General features: G+C 44.2%; 1 protein-coding gene across 1 annotated transcript; it reads right to left on the reverse strand.

Annotated features, from left to right (window-relative positions):
• Positions 1 to 55: 55 nt before the first annotated feature.
• Positions 56 to 3,815, reverse strand: AQP10 (aquaporin 10). Its single transcript, XM_055586806.1, is given in 10 exon segments — positions 56 to 294; positions 484 to 739; positions 908 to 1,169; positions 1,583 to 1,750; positions 1,752 to 1,795; positions 2,042 to 2,160; positions 2,264 to 2,285; positions 2,568 to 2,683; positions 3,213 to 3,339; positions 3,711 to 3,815. Coding segments are annotated over 8 exon segments (900 nt in total). The 3' UTR covers positions 56 to 294; positions 484 to 739; positions 908 to 970.
• Positions 3,816 to 18,717: the final 14,902 nt, after the last annotated feature.

An 18,717-nucleotide genomic window follows, 5' to 3' on the forward strand; every position in this document is an offset into this window, starting at 1 on the left:
AGATGCATCCATCCCCGGTCCAAAAAAAAAAAAAAAAAAAAGTCTGGAGGCAAGATAGCTCTGAGATTTTTTATTTTTAATTTGAAAAAAGGGAAACAGAAGAACGCTCCTTCTCTGCTAAAAGAGACCTCTCTTCGTCGGGGAGGTGTGTGAGAGTTGAGGAAGCGCTGAACGACGAGAATTTTCCTCCGCGCCAGCTGGCCTTTACTCCTCCTCTTTCCGCTCGGGGCCCTCTGCTCCTTCGCCTTCTCTCCTCGCCCTGGCTCATCTCTTCTCACTGTAGTTCACCCTCTCCTTGAATGACACAGCCCGGAATGTCTACGTATGGGGTCGTGCCTCAGTTTCTCCATCTTGCTCAGTCTCCAGCCACTTGACTGTCTTCTTCTGGCGGCCCTCCCTTTCCCGTCCCCCCCCATTCCCGTCCCCCCCCGCCCACCACGCCCCCTTGGTGGAGGCGGTTTCCCTACCACCACCCGTAATTACTATCTGCGGGGTGGCTGAATCTGGGCGAGGCGCCCCAGTCAGCGTAAAGGCGGGCGGCGCTGAGGCTACGATAGCTGGGAGTCAGTCAGTGGGGGCCAAGCTTTCGAAGAAGTCCCCTGGATTATGTCCTGCACAGGATGGTCGGCCCCCACCATCCTGCAGATTCCCGAAGCCTTCCCAATCCGGTTTCCATGGTGCGCACCCTCTGGCGGCTACTTGGAGGAAGTACGTTCTTGGAAGTCCAGGGTCTAAAATCCTGCGTGGGCGAGGAGGGGGATGAGAAGACTGAGGCTGGTACCTGAGCCTCCTCATTCTCCCTGTCCAGGCATCCTCCCCAGTTTAGGAGGAGGAGATGCCTAGATGAGCACACGGAGAAGCTGCCCAGGGCCTGGCGTATTAATAAAGAGAAAGAACATCTTGTCACCAGGCATGGGGTCTCTGGCCCTCTTCAGTGTCCACGAGGAAGGTGAGGACTGTCCTGCCAGAGTCACAGCTTACTCTCCTGCAGCTGAGTTGCGGCCGGACTTCCCGAGTCTGAGGCTTCCTGTTGGGCACACTCTAGATCCTGGGATGGCTCTGAGTCCTCAGGATGGTGTTTTGCCACCAGCAGCTGGTATGTGGCTGTGCGAAGCATGGGCCCCACTAGAGAGCCCACCACAGGAACCCACCACCAACCATTGCCAGCACTGCCAGACAAGAACAGAAGGGAGATATCAGGGTTAGTCCCTTAGCCTTCCCTCTGAAGAACTGAAGGTATTCAGAAAACTCCCTAAAGCAGTTTCTGGTGAGAAACACCAGAAAGAGTGTTGTGGCACCAAAGCATAGCACTCAGAGAGGAGGAGACCCCAGGAGAGCTTGATCTTTAGGGATTATCTCATACATGCATTTTGTTGAACACAAGCTCTAAATCTTACTGTTTCAGTGAAAAGGGTAAAAGGGGAAAAAGGGGACAAGACATAAAGGGAGAACTGGGGCTTAGAGGAGGCTCAAACTGTCCTGAGATGCCAAGAGAACTATTTAAAAGGAGAGAGCTGGAGACCCAGGGTCAGAGCCCTTAGCAGGGGCATGTGAGTGGAAGGACAGCACCAGGGGAGGCTACCTGAAGACTTCAGGGCCCCAGCCAGCTACCTAGGTGAAAAGCCGTGGGCCGAGGTCCTGGACAGGGTTGATTGGGAGCCCACAGTTGGCACCCATGGATAGCGTGTCGGCCAGGATCAGTAACCCCACTACCACGGGCTCCAGACCTGCAGGCACTCCCTTGTTCCGTGTCCAGGATGTCCATCCCCACCATCAGCTTCCAGGTGCCCAGAACCTTGGTGTTGACAGAGGCAGGGGGGCTCCCGTCAGCTGCCAGATGCGCCACCTGCCCTATCTCACCCAAACACTCCAGGCTGCCACCCCATGGCATCTGACTTTGTCCAACTCATGCAGCTGCAGAAGGCGAGATGCAAAGATAAAGCCAGCCCCACAACCCACCCAGAGCCTAAACAGCAGGCCGAGCTTCCAGGGGGAAAAGGGCAAAGGTTGTGGCTTTCCCGGGTCACCCTCTTATGCCTACCTGATCCAGGAAGCCATTGCTCAGAGACAGATAGGGGGCAGGGTAGGTGGCAAAGATGGAAGCCGTCTCCTTGGGACCAGTCGCTGTCAGGCTCCCACCTGGGTAGTTCTGTAGGGCATCTGTAGGGTAGGGGACACCCAGGATTTCCATCTTTGCTCATTCAAAACTGCTCTAAGGCATCGTTAACCACACACAGGTGCCCCCAACCATGTTCTCTGTTACTGTGATAGAGAGCATGCTGCTGCTAAGTCACTTCAGTCATGTCCGACTCTATGTGACCCCATAGATGGCAGCCCACCAGGCTCCCCCATCCCTGGGATTGTCCAGGCAAGAACACTGGAGTGGGTTGCCATTTCCTTCTCCAATGCATGAAAGTGAAAAGTCAAAGTGAAGTCGCTCAGTCGTGTCCGACTCTTCGTGACCCCATGGACTGCAGCCTACCAGGCTCCTCCATCCATGGGATTTTCCAGGCAAGAGTACTGGAGTGGGGTGCCATCGCCTTCTCCAGATAGAAAGCACAGGGGACTCCAGAGGCACAGAACGCAGACAGCAACTGCACCAAGGAGTAACTGAGAAACCTGGCCCAGGGGAGGTGTCCCTGGAGGCACATGGGCAGGGAGAAGGCTGGATTCAGGTGGGCCTCTTCAAGGATCAAGAAAAGAAAACCAATATCCATTAAGTGTCACTATCAGGCACGGTCACCAGTAACACTGCTATTCCTCCCCACAACGCTTAAGTCAAATGTTACTATTCTCATCACATGCGTTAGGAGGTTAAGCGACTTGTTAAGGTCATGCAGTGAAGCCAAGTTCAAACCTGGGTCTGTCTGCTCTTTCTATTCCAGTACTTGATGCAATGTGAGTCTAAGGAACAAGCTGGTGAGGTCTAAGCAAAGATGAACCCCAGAGGGCTTAGGTAGGAGACACAAGATGAGTGCATTTACTCGTGATGCCTTGGCATAGAGCTCTGTTTACCTGAGCGGAGGATTAATGTGAAGTGGGAGGGCGAGATGTAGAGAGAGAAGGGACTGGACTGGGCCAGAGGCATATCTCAGTCCAGGGCACTGGTCAAGCTCAAGGAGATAATGTCTGTGAGTAACCAAGGGACCCTTTTCACTATTACCAAACTCAAGTGCACATCCTACCCTATCTGATGACCTCACCCTACTGACCTGAGACATTACCACTCACATAGATGGCTAGCATAATGCCCAGAGAGCCAGCCAGAAACACGGTGAAGAAGTTTCCTTTGGTTCCTCCACTGGTGACAGCCTGGGCCGAAGAGCCCTGTATGAGGAGCTGGTGGAGAAAAGAAAGATGAGGAAGACGGAACCAAGAATAGGGAGCCTGGGAGACCCGTAGGAGAGAGAGACTGGGAAGAGAGGGGATGGCCAAGATTGATGAACGGACTTGAGGGATCAGCAAGAAAAAACAGAAAGGGGGAAAGAGAAATGATGGGAGAAAGAGAGGGAGAGTAAAGGAAGTGAAGGAGGGTAAGAGATGGAAAGTGACAGGAATAAAAACAAGAAGGTAGGGGAGGCATAGAGGAACAAGAGCAGGAAAAAGAGGCTGATGGAGGCGTTGTCCTCCTAGTGCACCCAGAGGAAGAGGTAGGGACCCTAGGAGGAGCCCACCTCCTTTCTTTCCTCCCCCTCGATTAGACCGCCTACCGTGAGCACAAACACAGCCAGAAGCTCCGCCAGGCACTGCCGGGCCAGGAGGCTGCGGATCCGGAGCAGGTCCTTGACTTCAACCAGAGACTGAATGGAGACCATAGTGGGGACACCCTGTCCCTGGTCACCACTCTCTCCATCTGCATAGACACACTGTTGCTACATAGCTCCTGCCTGTCAGGGGCAAAGATAAGGAAAAGACTTTAAAACCAATTAGCTCAGTTACTGACCAGCAGCTGATGTCTGCCCGTGCATGAGTGGAAGCTCGGGAGGACAGAGATAACAAAAGAATGTGGGCAGACTGTGCACAGCCAGAGTCTGGCGTTTGCCCAGTCTCTGTCTCCTCTGTCTCAGCCCCAGGCCTCCAGGAGTAAGCAGCCTCCCCTTGTGCTGACAGACTGCAGGGATTAGCCTGCTTCGTGGGCATTAGTTCTCTTGGTCCTCAAACCAGCTGTGGAAAGTGGTAGTAGACTGCTCCCACTCTACTACTGTACTGAGGATGAGGATGCACTGTCCTGAGAGAGCCTTAGGCTTCCCCAGGCCACACAGCTAGTTAATAGCTAGGCCAGGTCTTCTGAGTCTCCGTCTGATATTCCACAGTGCTTCTCCTGTGGAATGTGAAGTCTTTCCCCCAGCCATTTGGATGCTTGGAAAATTTAACATGCATCCAGGGAGACTGGACTGAAGACCATAGGCTGCAGGAGTAAAGCCCATCTCAGGAGCACTTGTAGTCGCACCTTAACTAGAGAATGCTCTACCTTGTCTCTTGCCTTGGCTCCAAATGAGGGCTTCATGCCCCCACTGGGCTCCACTTCCCCTTCTCTGGATGCTTGCCACTCTTACTCTGCTTAACACGTAGCCACTTCCTATGTCTTCACATTTCAAGCCTCTAGTTAAGATTCCTTCAATGATGAATCACGCTCTAGCCCCTAGGGAGACATAGTTTCTGCCCTCCTAGAGCTGATGCTCTAGTAGGTGGAAGTACTATACATAGTCGCTTTTCTTTTTTCCTTTGCACCATACCGCATGTGGGATCTTAGTTCCCCGATCAGGGATTGAACCCGTGCCTCCTTAACCATTGGGCCTCCAGGAAAGTCCAATATACAGATTTTTAAAAATATATATTGTTTACGAGGTTCTTGAGAGCTGGACTATATAACCCCAGGGGCAGGGGTGGGGGTGAGGGGCTCTAGCACAGTCCTGGGCACATCTCTGTGGAATAATACTTCCTTCCTAGGTTTAGTGGATATTATAGTACTCCACCCAGGTCCCCTGTTCAGAGCCAATGCACCCATTCCCCAGCTTCTGGGAATAACAGACACTGAGAGCATGCAGCTTCTGCCCTCATGGCAGTGACTTCTGTGGCAGGAAACTGCTTCGGCCAAGGTCATGTGCCCTCCTTCAGGGCCCAATGAATGAATGGTTGATGCAGGGATTCAAAGACTAAGCAGAATTTGGTAGTGTTGCACATAGACCTGGATGCCAAGAGTGCTGGGTCAAACGAAGTGGAACATAAAGTTAGATGTGGAAGAATTTATTGATAAGGGAGCACTCTCCTGGGACTTAGGATTTAGATCCTGGCAAGATCCCCCTGGAATGTGGGATGAATACTCTTCTTGAAGGCCTGGGGAAAATGATAGCTCATGCTAAGAAAAGTAAAAATGCCTAAACAACTCATTTACGCTGATGACCGTTATTGAAAAAAGGGAGAATACTCAGACCTTCTGAGGATTTTTGGACGAAGGATCTGAATTAACATTGACAGTTGACAACCCAAATTTGTACCATGGCCCCTTGTTAGAGAAGTAGCACAGGGGGCCCAGATAATAAATGGAGTCCTGGGCTAAGGTCTGATTCAAAGGATATTCCCTGAGACCAGGGATCCACCAGGTGGTCACTTCCCCAATACCCTAACATATAATAGCAGTGGACATCCTTTGGCGTTGCAGAACACTCATAGTGGTTTTTGACCTGTAGAGTAAGTGATGAAGGCCAACTAGATGCCTGGGTCTACCCAACATGAAGAGAAGAAATAAAAACAATACCACATCCTAGGGAAAATGGAAGAGGTTAGTGCCACCCTCCAAGACACAAAGAATAAAAGAGAGGTGGCCCCTTTCATACCACCAGTTTGGCTCTTAAAAACTGGATCGATCATGACAGATGACAATGGTCTACCATAAACTTACTTAAACAGTAACTCCAATTGCAATTGCTGTGTCCCAAATGGTAACTTTACAGGTCAGTTTAATGCCACCTCTAGTTGGGAGTATGTAGTCATTAATCTGGAAAATACGTTATTTTCCATCCCAGACAGGTCAGAAAGGAGGTCCACAAGCAGTTCCATCCACATGGGAAGTCTAGCAATATACACTTACAGTCTTACCCCAGGACTGTGTTAACTCTCTGGTCCTCTGTTGTAATAGAATCTGAAGGGAGCCTGACTATTTGGACATTTTGAAAAACATCATATTGGTCCACTATACAATGAACCTTTGAACAACACAGGTTTGAACTCGGTGGGTCCACTTATATATGGATTTTTTTTCATTAAATATATATTATAGTACTACATTATCTGCAATTGGTTGACTCCATGGGCACAGAACCATATATATGGAGGGCTAACTATGAAATGATACTTGGACTTTTGACTGTGCAGATGGTCAGAACCTCTGACCTCTGCATTCTTCAAGAGTCAACTGTATATATAACATCATGCTAACCAGATCAGAAGAGGACAAAATGTGAAAGTATATTGGAGGTCCTGGAAAGATACATGATCAGAGGGTGGGAAACATTCCCGTAAAGGTCCAGGAAACTGCCATATTGGTGAAGTTTTCAGAGGTCCAGTGGTCTGGGACATGTTAGATATCCTCTCTGAGGCAAAGGACTGATTGTTGCACCTCATATCTTCCACCACTAAGAAAAAACACATTACCTATTTACTCAGGATTTAGGAGAAATATATTTCACACTTGAGAATACAACTCTGAAAAATTTACTAGCTGACAGTGAAGGCTGTCAACTTTGAATGGGGCCAAAGCAAAAAAGGACCCTGCAGTCATATAAGCCAGCAGACCTAATGAGACTAGAATATCTGTAGTGTGTGTGCTTTGGCAAGCTCTACTAGGAGAATCATAATGTAGACCCACAGGGCTATGGAGCAAAGCCATGCCATCTGCAGCGAGAAATACATACCATTGAAGAGAAGCTCTTACAGTTCATCAAGTGACCCAGTAGCCAGAACTGCCCAACACAAGCCGGACTCTACCTGATCCTCCATGTCATTAGGAAGGGTAGGCCCAGCAAGAACACATTGTAAAATGGAAGTGACATCTTTGGGTTTAGGCATAAGTAGCATCAGAGAGCATAAGCTAGCAGAAAATAAGTGACCCAGACTCTCATGTCATTCAACAAGCATCTCTCGTCTCAGCTCACATGACCCTATTGAGAATCATCTTCTTCCATTTGGACTTCTGTAACGCTAAAAATTCTCCAAGCCAGGCTTCAGCAATACGTGAACCGTGAACTTCTAGATGTTCAAGCTGGTTTTAGAAAAGGCAGAGGAACCAGAGATCAAATTGCCAATATCCGCTGGATCATCCAAAAAGCAAGCGAGTTCCAGAAAAACATCTATTTCTGCTTTATTGACTATGCCAAAGCCTTTGACTGTGTGGATCCCAATCAACTGTGGAAAATTCTGAAAGAGATGGGAATACCAGACTACCTGACCTGCCTCTTGAGAAATCTGTATGCAGGTCAGGAAGCAACAGTTAGAACTGGACATGGAACAACAGACTGGTTCCAAATAGGAAAAGGAGTACGTCAAGGCTGTATATTGTCACCCTGCTTATTTAACTTATATGCAGAGTACATCATGAGAAACACTGGGCTGGAAGAAGCACAAGCTGGAATCAAGATTTCCCGGAGAAATATCAATAACCTCAGATATGCAGATGACACCACCCTTATGGCAGAAAATGAAGAGGAACTAAAAAGCCTCTTGATGAAAGTGAAAGAGGAGAGTGAAAAAGTTGGCTTAAAGCTCAACATTCAGAAAACTAAGATCATGGCATCTGGTCCCATCACTTCATGGCAAATAGATGGGGAAACAGTGGAAACAGTGTCAGACTTTATTTTTTTGGGCTCCAAAATCACTGCAGATAGTGATTGCAACCATGAAATTAAAAGACGCTTACTCCATGGAAGGAAAGTTATGACCAACATAGGCAGCATATTAAAAAGCAGAGACATTACTTTGCCAACCAAGGTCCGTCTAGTCAAGGCTATGGTTTTTCCAGTGGTCATGTACGGATGTGAAAGTTGGACTGTGAAGAAAGCTGAGCGCCGAAGAATTGATGCTTTTGAACTGTGGTGTTGGAGAAGACTCTTGAGAGTCCCTTGGACTGCAAGGAGATCCAACCAGTCCATTCTAAAGGAGATCAGTCCTGGGTGTTCTTTGGAAGGAATGGTGCTAAAGCTGAAACTCCAGTACTTTGGCCACCTCATGCAAAGAGTTGACTCATTGGAAAAGACTCTGATGCTGGGAGGGATTGGGGGCAGGAGGAGAAGGGGACGACAGAGGATGAGATGGCTGGATGGCATCACCGACTCGATGGACGTGGGTCTGGGTGAACTCTGGGAGTGGTGATGGACAGGGAGGCCTGGCGTGCTGCCATTCATGGGGTCACAAAGAGTCAGATGCGACTGAGCAACTGAACTGAACTGAAGCTTGTTCAGACATGAGTTGGCATGGTATATGGGTAAAAGCCAAAAATTGACTGCTGCTGCATTGCAACCCATCAGGAGTGGCCCTAAAAGATAGTGGTGAGGAGAGATCCTTCCAAGGGACAGAGATTTAGACAGTCCATCTGATCATCCACTTTTTGTGGAATGAGAAGGTGAGAATATACATAGTCACTACTAGCCTGGTAGTCTGGTCAGGGGCTTGAAAAGACAAAGAGTGAAAGATTATGGACAAGAAGGCCTGAGGATGAGATGTGGATGGACATATAGAAGTAGTCTTGAAGCGTAAAGGTCTTTCTATCACACGTTAACACCCACCAAGAAAGCATCCATCGGGACGTCCCTGGCAGTCCAGTGGTTAAGACTCTTGCTTCCTCTGGAGGAGGGGGTGCCTGTTTGATGTCTGGTCAGGGAACTAAGATCCCACAGCCTCACTGCTCAACCAGAAAAGGAAAAAAGAGAAAGAAAGAAAGCATTCATCACAGATGAGACACTAAACAACCAAGAAGGCAGGAAGACTTAGCCACTGTCCATCATCAACCACCCAATTCTGTGTGATGGATACACTGAGTAGAGTGGCTGGGGGTAGCACAGAGGTTATCCATGGGCCCAGCAGCATGAGCTCCGACTCACCAAGGCTCAGTTAGCTACTGCTGCTGCCAACATGCAACGACCATTAAAAACCAACACTAACGGGACTTCCTGGTAGTCCAGTGGTTAAGACTCCAAGCTGCCAGTGCAGGGAGCCTGGGTTTGATCCCTGGTCATGGAGCTAGGTCCCCCATGCCCCAGCTAAGAATTTGCATACCCAACTAAAACTGGGTGCAGCCAAATAAATAAATATATATATATATATATTAAAAATACTAATACTGAGCCCTTAATATGGTGCAGTCTCTTTAGGAGAAGTAGATAACTAGGGATAAGTTGGGGACACTAGATTTCCCATCACTTTTGACTGGAATTGACACATATTCTGAGTATAGGCTTGCTTTTCCTGCCCATAGGGTCTTGCTAATACCACTCTATAAGGACTTATAGAGTACTTGATCTATTGATATGGAATCCACATTATAGAATTTTAGACAAAGGGATCCACATTACAGTAAAGGGGATGTGGCAGTGGGAACATGACCCAAAGATCCACTGATCCTACACTGCCCCACCCAGAGGCCACCAGTCTGCCAGATCAGTTTGCTGACCTCTTAAAGACACAGCTTCAAGAGGAAATCCCAAGAGGATGAGGTACCATCCTCCAGAATATAATATATACCCTAAATCAGTGGCAACTGTATGATTCTGTATCCCCAGTAGGAAGATTACATGGATCTGGGAATTGATTGCATGGATGTAAGATAGAAATCAAGTAGCCTCCACTTATCCTCACTCACAATGAAACGTGGGGAATTTGATTTTGAGGTCCAGAAGTCCTGAAAACCAGAGATGTAATGCTTCCTCCAGGGGTCACAGTAAGAATCCCTTTAGAACTTTGGGGTCTTGGTCGCAAGAGACCAGCAGGTAAGAAAAGAAGTCCTCATACTGGCTGGAGTAATTGACTATGATGAAGGACGGACGACTGCAGCTACATGAGGGAGCCAGGAAGAAAATTCTGGCATTCAGGTCATCCACCCTTGCTGTTCCCATGCTCAGTTTTAACAGTAAATAGAAAAACATAGCAGCCACAGCCTGGGAAGGGCATGGTAACCAAGGGCACTCTTGGGTGAAGGCTGGGGTCATCCCACTATCCAGCTGCCTAGACCAGCAGAGGCGCTCACCAAAGATAAGGAAGATCTAGAGTTAGTGGTGCGGAAGAGGGGATAATAAGAATCCATTAGAGCCTCAAAACCAATTGCAGTAGTTAAGGCTATAGACTTTTCCACTAAACATTCTCTTAAATTTCCTCCAAGAAATAAAACCAATCAGAGTCCTATAGAAACTTTCCCCTCAACTGGGTAAACTAACCATAAGTATGGGTCCAAGCAGTGGTGGTGGTAAACGGTAGCAGACACCACAGTGCTTTACCCAGATCCTCTCTTTAAGATCGTGAGCCTATGTCCCAGCGGCTGGGAAGATCCGTTGCTGATGGCTCTCAGCTGCCTCCCAACTGGAAATTAGCTCAGACACATTGAGCTGTCTCACCCTGTCCCAGAAGGTTTCCTGAAGTCAACAATGGGCTGATTCAGGGATACAAAGTCCAGGCCCCTTTGCCTTTTCAGTTCAGTTCAGTTCAGTCGCTCAGTCATGTCCGACTCTTTGCGACCGCATGAACCGCAGCACGGCAGGCCTCTCTGTCCATCGCCAACTCCCAGAGTTTACTCAAACTCATATCCATTGAGTCGGTGATGCCATCCAGCCATCTCATCCTCTGTCGTCCCCTTCTCCTCCCACCTTCAATCTTTCCCATCATCAGGGTCTTTTCAAATGAGTCAGCTCTTTGCATCAGGCAGCCAAAGTATTGGAGTTTCAGCTTCAGCATCAGTCCTTCCAATGAATATTCAGGACTGATTTCCTTTAGGATGAACTGGCTGGATCTCCTTGCAGTCCAAGGGACTCTCAAGAGTCTTCTCCAACACCACAGTTCAAAAGCATCAATTCTTCAGCACTGAGCTTTCATTATAGTTCAACTCTCACATCCATACATGACTACTGGAAAAACCATAGCCTTGACAAGATGGACCTTTGTTGGCAAAGTAATGTCTCTGCTTTTCAATATGCTGTCTAGGTTGGTTATAACTTTTCTTCCAAGGAGCAAGTGCCTTTTAATTTCATGGCTGCAGTCACCATCTGCAGTAATTTTGGAGCCCAAGAAAATATAGTCTCTCACTGTTTCCATTGTTTCCCCATCTATTTGCCATGAAGTGATGGGACCAGATGCCATGATCTTAGTTTTCTGAATGTTGCGTTTTAAACCAACTTTTTCACTCTCCTATTTCATTTTCATCAAGAGGCTCTTTAGTTCTTCTTTGCTTTCTGGCATAAGGGTGGTGCCATCTGCATATCTGAGGTTATTGATATTTCTCCCGGCAATCTTGTGTCCAGTTTGTGCTTCATCCAGTCCACCATTTCTCATGATGTACTCTGCATATAAGTTAAATAAGCAGGGTGACAATATACAGCCTTGATGTACTCCTTTCCCAATTTGGAACCAGTCTGTTGTTCCATGTCCAGTTCTAACTGTTGCTTCTGGACCTGCATACAGATTTCTCAGGAGGCAGATCAGGTAGTCTGGTATTCCCATCTCTTTCAGAATTTTCCACAGTTTGTTGTGATCCACACAGTCAAAGGCTTTGGCATAGTCAATAAAGCAGAAATAGATGTTTTTCTGGAACTCTCTTGCTTTTTCAATGATCCAGCAGATGTTGGCAATTTGATCTCTGGTTCCTCTGCCTTTTCTAAATCCAGCTTGAACACCTGGAAGTTCATGGTTCACGTACTGTTGAAGCCTGGCTTGGAGAATTTCAAGCATTATTTTGCTAGCGTATGAGGTGAATGCAATTGTGCGGTAGTTTGAGCATTCTTTGGCATTGCCTTTCTTTGGGATTGGAATGAAAACTGACCAGTCCTGTGGCCACTGCTGAGTTTTCCAAATTTGCTGGCATATTGAGTGCAGCACTTTCACAGCATCATCTTTCAGGATTTGAAAGAGCTCAACTGGAATTCCATCACCTCTACTAGCTTTGTTCATAGTGATGCTTCCTAAGCCCCACTTGACTTCACATTCCGGGATGTCTGGCTCTAGGTGAGTGATCACACCATCGTGGTTATCTGGGTCATGAAGATCCTTTTTGTTTAGAGATTTAGAGATAAAGATTCTTCCGTGTATTCTTGCCACCTCTTCATAATATCTTCTGCTTCTGTTAGGTCCATACCATTTCTGTCCTTTATTGTGCCCATCTTTGCAGGAAATGTTCCCTTGGTATCTCTAATTTTCTTGAAGAGATCTCTAGTCTTTCCCATTCTATTGTTTTCCTCTATTTCTTTGCACTCTCCTATTTCAAGCATCTCTCCTTGCTATTCTTTGGAACTCTGCATTCAAATGGGTATATCTTTCCTTTGCCTTTTAATTTGGGACAATTCAGAAAAATTATCTCCATTCCAGTTGCTTTTTAGTCACTCGGTCGTGTCGGACTCTTTGGGATCCTATGGACCGTAGACAGCCAGGCTCCTCTCTGTCCGTGGGATTCTCCAGGCAAGAGTACCAGAGTGGGTAGCCGTTTCCTTCTCCAGGGAATCTTCCCGACCCAGGGATCAAACCCATGTCTCCTATGTCTCCTGAATTGGCAGGTGGATTCTTTTACCACTGAGCCATCCAGAACTCCCTGTAAAATGCTAGGATCAGTTGAGGATTCAATGGCAACCACACTGTGTCAGCCACTCCCTTTGTGGAATCTTGATTTCTTCACTTTCCTATAGGTATTTCTCTCAAGAGCACTCCTAAACAAACCTTCTACATTAAACTCTCCATGTCAGAGTCTATTTCTAGGGGGACCCAATCTAAGACATATAGTTCTCCCAACCCTACACACTGCCTCCTATGGGCCACCCTCCTTGAGCCTTTCAGGCTGAAGAATATCAAAACTCACCAAAACCTCCCTGCTCTCTCTCTCTCTCTTCTATCATTTTAAAGAAGAAAGGTAAGTTTTATTTTTGTAATTTCTCCTCCAACAGTGGGTGATTTCAAGAAGCCTATAGAAAATGATCTGAAAGGGATGTAGCAGTCAGTTCCCTATGACTTTTTAAAACTAACTCACCTAGTCTGCCTTCCAAAACAGGACTCCACATTAAGGAGAAACTGTTGGGACTTCCCTGGTGGTCCAGTGGTGAAGACTCCACACTCCCACTTCAGGGTGCTTGGCTTTGAACACTGGTTGGGGAACTGAGATGCCAATAGCTGTGTGGGAAGGCCAAAAAAAAAAAAAAGGATAAGCAAACAAAAAATGAGAAACAGCTGTGCTTGTTAATTTACATGTTAAAAAGTTGCATTAAATTTATTGTATATAAATTAATTTGTATACAAATAAATTGTATTCAATTTATAGGTACTTTTGGGCAGAATTGCTATCTTAATATTGTTTGTGTTCCAAGGAGACTGCCCAGGTGGCGCTAGTGGTAAAGAACCTGCCTGCCAATGCAGGAGATACAAGAGGCGTGAGTTCAATCCCTGGGTTGGGAAGATCCCTTGAAGGAGGGCATGACAACCTACTCCAGGGCTCTTGCCTGGAAAATCCCCATGGACAGAGGAGCCTAGCAGGCTACAGTCCATGGGGTCAGACAGAGTCAGACACGACTGAAGTGACATAGCACACACTGTGGGTGTGGTATTGCTCTCCTTTTATTTAGATTTTATCTCAGCAATTTTTGTAGTTTTCAATGGTAAGCTTTTGCACTTATTCTTCCAAAATTATTCTTGTATATTTTACTATTAGTTATGCTATTGTGAATGACTTACTGTCATTTTCAAATTGTTGCCAATATATAGAAATGCATTTTTTTGGTATATTGATCTTATATCCTGAAACCTTGTGATACTTATTTATTGTTGTTATTATTCAGTCGCCAAGTCATGTCTGACTCTCCACGACCCCATGGACTGCATGCAGCACACCAGGCTTCCCTGTCCCTCACCATCTCCCAGAGTTTGCCCAAGTTCATGTCCATTGAATTGGTGGTGCCATTTATTACTATTAGTAATTTTTTTTTGTTTTTTATTCCTTAGGATTCTTTTTCTACATAGAAAATCATGGTATCTTTAAATATAGTTTTACTTCCTCCTTTCCGTTGCAACTCTTTCATTTCATTTTCTGGCCCTATTATCCTAGCTGGAACATCTAGTATGATGTTCAATAGTAGTAAGAGCACATAATCCTAATGTTAGTGAGAAAGCATCAGTCTTTTCTATTAAATATCCTTTTATATCTACCTCTCTTTTAGACTTCTTTCATGTCTAAACATGACTATTATATTGCCATATTTAATTCATAGTTTAACTGGATATACAATTTTAGATTGGAAACAATTTTCCTTCAGTATTTTATCTTGTCTTTTAAGTCCAATATTGCTGTTAAAGTTTGAGAATATTGTGATTTCTCATCCTCTGATTTTTTTTTCTGTCTGAAATTATTTGGATTCTCCTTCAATTCTAGTGTTCTAAAATTTCCTATGATGTGCCTTGGAGTGGGTTTATTTTCATCCTTGGTATCTAGCATGTGGTGAGTCCTTTCATGTTAGAAAGTAATATCCTTTGCTTCTGGGATATTTTCTCAAGTTACTGATCAGTTATACCATTCTAGTTTGCTTTTTTCCTCCTATTTTCTATCTCTGTTTTTTGGTCTACTGTCTTGGAGATTTCCTCAACTTTATCATCAAAATCTTTTGTTAATAGTTTTTCATTTCTGTCATTTTTTTTTAAACTCCCCAAATTTCCTCTTATTTTGTTTATTCCTCTTTTGTAGCTTCTTGTTCTGGTTTATGGGTATATCATCTCATATTTCCAATATAGTAAAGTTTTGTGTGCTTGCTAAATTTTTATCTTTCTGCATAGTCTCTGTTTCTTCCAAGTTGCTTCTTTTGTTTGTGATTCTACATCCTTCATCTTAAAAGCTGCCCACAGATGTCTGGTAGCCTCTAGCTCCATTTGTGTTTACAGTGGTACTCTAAAAAGCTGATTAGAAAAATCAATTGGATTCTTATACACTAGAAAAGTTAGGGGAAAAAAAGTGAGAGGACATAGTCTACCAAATACAACTATAGTATTTAAAACTGTGGTATGGGCACAAAGATAGGCAAATAGATTAATAGAAAAGACTGGAAATTGTAACATTTGTACATATATTTGTATATATTTTTCCAAAGGTAAAAAAATGAAGTTGGTCCCCCGATTCATACCATATAGGGAGATAAATTCTGAGTGGATTTTATTTTATTTTTTAAAAAATATTTATTTATTTTGCTGTGCTGGGTCTTAGTTGTGGCACTTGGGATCCTTAGTTGCAACATTGCAGACTCTTGGTTGCAGCCTGTGGGATCGAGTTCCCTGACCAAGAATCGAACCCAGGCCCCCTGCCTTGGGAGTGTGGGGTCTTAGCCAATGGACCACCAGGGAAGTCCTGATTTTAATCTTAAAAAAGATAAAAACTTAAAAAAACTTAAAGCAAAAATACCGATCTTTCTCAACTTACCACGGGGTTTTGTCCCTATAAACTCATCATAAGTTGAACATGCCTTTGATATATTTAACCTAGTGAAAATCACAGCTTAACCTAGCCTACCTTATACATGCTCAGAACACTAGAGTTGGCCACAGTCATCTAACACAAAGCCTATTTTATAATAAAATGTTGACTATCTCATGTTATTGGATACCATACTGAAAGTGAAAAACAGCACCATTGTTTACCCTTGTGATGCCATCGCTACCTAGCATCATGAGAGTGTACTATACCACATATCACTAGCCTGGAAAAGACCAAAACTCAAACTTGGAAGTACAGTGTCTACTGAACACATGTCACTTTTGCACCACCATGAAACTGAAAATTTGTAAGTCAAATCATCATAATTTGGGGACTGTCTCTTGTGTTTTGAGATATGTGTTCTTGTGATATGTATGCCTTTAGAAAAACCTCTTTAGGGAATTCCCTGGCAGTTCAGTGGTTAGGACTCCATCTTCTCACTACTGGGGGGCCTGGGTTCAATTCCTGGTCAGGGAACTAAGTTTCCACAAGCTGTGCCCCCCCAAATCCCTTTATCATTTTATTGGGGTTTCCAGAAGGAACAGAGGTAAATTTATAAGCTCTGCCATTCTAAACCATAATGCTAAAAACTTTTTTAATGAGAAAAATATCCAGTAATTTTTAAAAGTTGAAGTATAGTTGACTTATATTAGTTTCAGGTATACAGAAAAGTAATTCTTTTTGCAGATTATATTCCATTATAGGTTATTATAAGATAATGGGTATAATTCCCTGTACTATACAGTAAAAATCTTTGTTACTTTATCTGTTTTATACAAAGTAGTTTGTATCTGTTAATCCCTTACTCCTAATTTGTCCTCCTTCCATCCCTCTGCCCTTTGATGACCATAAGTTTGTTTTCTAAGTCTGTGAGTCTGTCTTTCTCTTTTATGTACATTCTTTTGTGTTATTTTTTAAATTCCACATATAAATGTTATATAGTATTTCTTTCACTGACTTATTTCACTAAACATAATATTCCCTAGGTACATCCACATTGCTGTAAATAGCAGTATTAATATTTTACTTTTTAAAGGCCGAGTAATATTCCATTCCATATATATACATATATATATATGGAATATATATATATACCATTTTAAAACTATCAAATGTCACTTATTAAATTCAAAATGATGTCATCAAAAGAAAGATTTGTACAGATTTTTTTACTTCCTTGCGGAAATCACATATTACAAAAATTTTTTATTGAAGTATATTTATTTACGATGTGTTAGTTCTAGGTATACAGCAAAATGGTTCAGTTATGTATGTATAATCTTCTTCAGATTCTTTTCCCTTATAGGTTTTTACAAAATAAAGTATGGTTCCCTGTGCTAAACAGTAGGTGCTTGGTTATCTACTTTTTATACAGTACTGTATGTATGTTAATCTCAAACTCCTAATTTATCCCTCCCCCACATCCCCGCTTTGGTAATCATAAGTGATTTCTATGTCCGTGGGTTTATTTTTGTTTTGTATATAAATTCATTTGTATCTTTTTTTTGGATTTCAAACATAAGCAATATCATATGGTATTTGTCTTCTTCTGCCTGGCTTACTTCACTTAGTATGATTATCACTACAACCATCCATGTTGCTGCAAATGACATTATTTCATTCTTTTTTATGCCCAAGTAATATTCCATTGTATATGAGAATCCCATGGACAAAGGATCCTGGAGGGCTACAGTACATAGCATTACAGAGTGGGTCACAACTGAAGCGACCTAGAATATGCATATATATAAATACACACACACACATCATTTTAATCCAATTGTCAGTGGACATTTAGGTTGCCTCCATGTCTTAGTTATTGTAAATGCTTCTGCTATAAACATTGGGGTGTACGTACCTTTTCAAATTACTGTTCTGATTCTTTCCTGATATATACCCATAAATGGAATTGCTGAATCATATGGTAGCTCTATTTTCAGTTTAAGGAATTTCCATATTGTTTTCATTAGTGGGTTCATCAATTTACATCCCCATGAACAGTGTGAGTTCCCTTTTTCCCATATCCTCGCAGTTCAGTTCACTCGCTCAGTCATGTCTGACTCTTTGCAACTCCATGAACTGCAGCACGCCAGGCCTCCCTGTCCATCACCAACTCCCAGAGTTCACCCAAACCCATGTCCATTGTGTTGGTGATGCCATCCAACTATCTCATCCTCTGTCGTCCCCTTCTTCTCTGGCCCTGAATCTTTCCCGGCATCAGGGTCTTTTCCAATGAGTCAGCTCTTCGCATGAGGTGGCCAAAGTATTGGAGTTTCAGCTTCAACATCAGTGCTTCCAATGAACACCCAGGACTGATCTCCTTTAGAATGGACTGGTTGGATCTCCTTGCAGTCCAAGGGACTCTCAAGAGTCTTCTCCAACACCACCCTCTCAAACACTTCTTATTTGTAGACTTCTTGATGAGTCATTCAGACAGATGTGAAGTGATACCTCATTGTGATTTTGATTTTCATTTCTATAATCATTAGCTAAAGAGTCTAACAATGTCCAACTCTTTGTGACCCCATGGGCTATAGTCCATGGAATTCTCCAGGCCAGAATACTGGAGTTGGTAGCCTATCCCTTCTGTAGCAGATCTTCCTGACTGAGGAATTAAAGTGGGGTCTCCCACATTGCAGGTGGATTCTTTACCAGCTGAGCTACCAGGGAAGCCCCTAATAATTAGCTATGTTAAGCATTTTTTCATGTGTCTGTTAGCCATCCACATGTCCTCTTTGGAAAAACATCTGTTTGTGTCTTCTGTCCATTTTTGATGGGATTTTATTTTATTTTTTTGGCGGGAGGATGGGGCACACAGCATGTGGAATCTTAGTTCCCCAACTAGGGATCAAACCAATGCCCCATGCATCGGGAGCATGAAATCTTAACCACTGGACCACCAGGGAAGTCCTGACTGGAGTTTTTTATATTGAGTTCTACGAGCTCTTCATATACTTTAGTTACTAACCCCTTGTCAGTCATATCACCTGCAAGTATTTTCTCCCATTCCATAGATTGTCTTC

Source organism: Bubalus kerabau, chromosome 6, assembly GCF_029407905.1.
Source record: "Bubalus kerabau isolate K-KA32 ecotype Philippines breed swamp buffalo chromosome 6, PCC_UOA_SB_1v2, whole genome shotgun sequence".
NCBI lineage: Eukaryota > Metazoa > Chordata > Mammalia > Artiodactyla > Bovidae > Bubalus > Bubalus kerabau.